Source organism: Trichinella spiralis (assembly GCF_000181795.1).
Source record: "Trichinella spiralis strain ISS 195 chromosome Unknown Scfld6170, whole genome shotgun sequence".
Lineage (NCBI taxonomy): Eukaryota > Metazoa > Nematoda > Enoplea > Trichinellida > Trichinellidae > Trichinella > Trichinella spiralis.
Genome location: NW_003533109.1, coordinates 1 through 4,572, shown reverse-complemented (window position 1 = coordinate 4,572; position 4,572 = coordinate 1). Strand labels below are relative to the sequence as shown.

The window sequence follows — 4,572 nt, the reverse complement described above, 5'->3', positions numbered from 1 at the left end:
AATGTTTGGTTCGTTTCGATTACGATGCACTATTTATTTTGTAAAAGTGAATATGCTGTGTATAGTATGCGATACTGAAAATTAACAGATTAAATGGCTGTAGTGAGTCTTTCTATTTTGGTCGTTCTACTCACAATTCGAAATTATTGTTCGAATATGTAATGTTCTCAAAATGAATTATCAAATGGATTGTATGCAGATGGCACACGCATATTCAATTTCTATATTGCGCACGTTCACTTGCATGGGTTGTGAGAAGGGCACAACGAATTATTAATAATTCATTTTTTCAGTGCGGATTTTTAATAAGTAATGAAAGAAGAAAAAAAGAAACCAATAATGTAAACGAATTTTAATGCATATTTTGTAGTAAAGTTATTTAAAATAGCACATGTATAGAATTATTTCGATTTAAAATTACATCAGTTGTTTTTATTATTTTAAAATTTTTTTCAAAGAATTGCCTATTCAACTATTGTTTACAAAACTTTGAATTGAATCACTACATAATAGTAAGCCTATTGATTGAATGTTTTCATGATTGATCACAGCATGTACATGTAATATGTCGATTGTCTGTTAATTTTACTTTTGAAAAGCAGCAGTACTGAAACACCGAATAATGCAGTCTGTGTTGACCGTTTTAGTTAGCGAATATTTAAATAAGAGTCGCTGCATAATTACTGACACAGCTGAAGCCTAGAAATTTTTTCTTCTTGCTTGTTGGCCTGCATATGCTAATTTGCGAAAAACAATTCTCGTGATCAACTTTGACTGGCTGTTCTTTTCGGTTGAGTCTACAAAAAATTTAATTTTTTTAGCAATCGTGAAGCAACAATGAACAATAAAAATGTGCGCAATGTTGGTCTTTGTTCAAAAAATGCGTTGCCTTTGCACATAAAGAGCCAATTGCAGATTTTTAAAATAATATTTTAAACATGAAAAGTGTTTTTCCTGAAATTGCTGTTCAATTTTGTGGTACACATGTTGCATCTGTCAACACTTTTTATTTGTTTTAATGCGAAAATGTCAAATTAGACGAAAATAAATCGAAGCAGATAAGTTAACGGTAATGATCAAAATGCAGATGCAGTCTCTACAGTGGACGTATTATATATATACATGTGTTTGCGTTTTGTTCATCGTAGTTGATATGCTCGAAAATTGATTCAATTTTTGCGCATACTAAGTGAACAGGCTAAAATATGCAGGTCGAACAAAAATGCGTTAGTTAAAATGACGTCAGTGTAGCACGTTTCTTGTTATTTTAATGATTTGTTAATTTAGATTTCAGATAACTATAGTCTGTGAACTCATCTCAGTGTCATCAGGCACGGAGCATATGACAAACTACGATGATTTTGCATGTAAAATTAAAAAAAAAGAAAAAACGGTGAAGCCCAAAGATGAAATGAAGCCGTATGATCAAGAAACTTCGTGCTGCTTCAGATTATGCAAAAATATCTTCAGTACTGTTTGAAGGCAAAGTGGTTTCTTGGATTTCTTGAAACATGTCAAGATTTGCAAATTTAATTGCTGACAAACTGGAAAAAATCAACTCTGTAAAAACTGCATCTTGGTGTCTTGAACGAATTATTTGCATTTTTTCAATTAATGAATTCAAAAATCAAATGTCAAAACAGGAATTATTTACGTTGAAACAAAATCTGTTTGTGTGTTATCTACAATGAAAATAAGTTTTGTTATATTTGCTTGTTAATTCAATGAGAATAATTTTTAAAAAAAACCATTTATATTTTTCAATATTATTAAGTTAATAATAAGTTATTATTGTTTATTTATAGAATTTCATTTAACTGAAGTTAGTTGACATTGTGTGCAATCAAACTTGAAAATCAGATTTAAGAAAAAAAAATTTTTTTTAATTGTTGTATTGTAAATGTATTTTTAATTTATTTTTGAAATAAAAAACACAAAGTGAATAAAATAATAAACAAAAATAAATAATAAATAAATATATATATATATGTGAGAAGAAAGATTGAAATGCATTGCATGTCAGTTGGTAGATATATGATAAAAATGATGTCGGTAAATATCAAAAAGTGAAATGATTGATGGAGAATAAAAATTGAACGAGTTGGGCTGAAATTGGCTGGAAGATGAAGATGCAGTGTGGCAATTGAATATAGTGACGACGTTTTTGATTTTGCTCACAAATTGTTCATTGTGATGATATTCGATGACGCGCTGCTATAACGCGTACATGATTGACTTTGTGCGAACAAACTGACGTCGTATCAGGCAACGATGTCAAATAAATTGATGGAAATTTATTTATTTATTATTTACTTGTTTGGCATACTTGAATGGTTGAATCGTTCCGACGTTTAGCAATTAGTTACGAATCAGAAAAATTTGTGGCACCTTGTCGTAACACAACGTTGCTTCAACGATAACATACCTACCACATAATTATTCGACTTCTTCATTCAACTTTATATAGTGTTTATTTTCGATTTATATATAATATAATATTTTTGGTTTATTTTATTTATTTTCTTATCTGTTTGTCTGTCTACCTGTCTATCAGTCGGATTTTTACCGGTCATGACATGCTTGAAGTGAAGAAAACTAGCTGAAAATAAACAACTTTATTGCCAAGCTTTACATCTGCCCCATAAAACTCTCACTAAGCTGTGTTAAGTAAATAAGGAAGAACTATCTCACAATTACTGCTATCATCGCTTGCTAAAGCAGAGAAGCGCAATCACCAGTTGCGTTTCAAGTTCATCTATACGATCAGTAAGTTATCATTCTTTTCTATACATTTTTATGGTAAAAATATTTATTCTATATATATTTATTTCAATTGATCTGTTATTTTGGTTAAAATTTTTTTATTACAAATGTTTACTGTAAATTTTCACATTGTTGCAATTTTGAAATAAAATTTCTCGTTCATTAACTATTGAACTGCTTGAAATTATTTCACTTATATGCACAATTTTTGCATTTGATTATTCTGAATTTTCCATAATATGAGAATCTGGAATATATATATATATATATATTTTTGTTTGAATTGCTTTGTAAGTAAACATTATAATGCTCGAATTCAATTAAAAGGAATCTTTCTCTATTCTATGACAAAATTCAATATATACCATACCAGATTTGTTCAATTAATGCTTTTCGAATGAAAAATTCCATTCAAACTATTACTAAAAAATTTAACTTACTAGTTTTATCTTTTATGAAAAACAGTACACTTTCTAATTAAAAAAAATCACAATTATTTAACCATATAAAATTATATTATTGAAATCAGATGTCAAACAGAATGAATGGTAATATTGTGCATTTTGTTCATTCATTTCTCATCAACTGTTTTTATTGATTTAATTGAACAACGACATAAAAATGTGCAAAAGTGACCAGATTGATTATTTGCCTAATTTATCTTTTTGTCAGGTTTACAACTGGCGTAATCATTGGTTGTTCAATTTTGATAGTTTTGATTAAAATAAAATTATAATTATAATATTTGTACACAAAATGCTTGCAATGTTGCTTTGGTCTTTCTGGAGCGTTTTTTCAAAAAATTATTTCTCTAATATACATTTTCATACTTTGTTGCATAAAAAAATTTCTTTGCTGCAATAGATTATTTTCTTTTTCAACGTAGAAATTTTTTTTATTGTTGTTTTTAATCAATCACTAAAATTATAATAGTTTTGGGTGATGTGGTTAATGATGATGGTGTTTTTACGTAAGCTAATTTCAAACATTTATTATATAAGATGAACATCAATTCTTTACGTTCAATACGTTTGCCGTTTGAAAGTGAAAATTTTTTAAAGTATTATTTTCTCAACAAATATAGATTAAACCTTCTACGCAGTAGTAATATTATATTTTTTATATTATGCTCTATTGGATTGAATTTCCAAATCAACTTCCAACTTCAATCAATAATAAATAGAAAGATACACAAACATCTTTTATTACTGTACATCAATCAGATAGATCGGATGTCCTCTTCTGAAATGAAACAACAATAATAAAAACAACAAATCCAATACAATATATTGTCGTATATTTATGTTCTATTTGAAAATGTATTACAGATGTGAATACAAATTTGCTTTTACTATAAATAAAACAATAATAGAATTCTATTATTATTTGCATTTTGAAAATTTTTCCTTCTCATAATTTCAATTCTTTTGCAGTTTAAATAAAATTTCCTATGGAACAAGAGGTGGTCAAACAGCAGCCAAAGTCCAAATCAAGGCGACTTATAACAACAATTACCGTCACTGTTGTTGTAATTCTACTACTATGCGTACTTGTTGGACTTGTAATTTATTTCATGAGCAGACCACTGCGACAACCGATGTCAGCTAATGCCAGATTACCCAAATCTGTCAAACCGAAGGAATATATATTGAAAGTTCAAGTTTATTATCCAAATTCTGCCACAACGTTGCCATCTGACAAATTGTTCAAGTTTGATGAAATCTACTGTCGAAATTGATGCATCAGCAGCACGAAAATTATACGATGACGTGAAGAGATCGACATTATAGCATCCAGTTTGAAATTGAT

At 28.5% G+C, this 4,572-nt stretch overlaps 2 protein-coding genes across 2 annotated transcripts; both read left to right on the top strand.

The window, feature by feature from the left end:
• Positions 1-837: 837 nt before the first annotated feature.
• Tsp_13167 (conserved hypothetical protein) lies at positions 838-1,480 on the top strand. Its single transcript, XM_003366321.1, has 2 exons — positions 838-861; positions 1,295-1,480. Exons 1-2 carry the CDS (start codon positions 838-840, stop codon positions 1,478-1,480), a joined length of 210 nt encoding a protein of 69 aa, XP_003366369.1.
• A 2,733-nt stretch (positions 1,481-4,213) lies between these two features.
• Positions 4,214-4,501, top strand: Tsp_13166 (conserved hypothetical protein). The gene has a single exon (XM_003366320.1). It carries the CDS (start codon positions 4,214-4,216, stop codon positions 4,499-4,501), a length of 288 nt encoding a protein of 95 aa, XP_003366368.1.
• The last annotated feature ends 71 nt before the right edge of the window (positions 4,502-4,572 follow it).

Coding starts and splice junctions, on each gene's coding strand:
- Tsp_13166 (XM_003366320.1), top strand. CDS start 4,214: ATGGAACAAGAGGTGGTCAAACAGCAGCCAAAGTCCAAATCAAGGCGA.
- Tsp_13167 (XM_003366321.1), top strand. CDS start 838: ATGAACAATAAAAATGTGCGCAAT. Junction 862..1,294: donor ACAATAAAAATGTGCGCAAT/GTTGGTCTTTGT, acceptor TTTAGATTTCAG/ATAACTATAGTCTGTGAACT.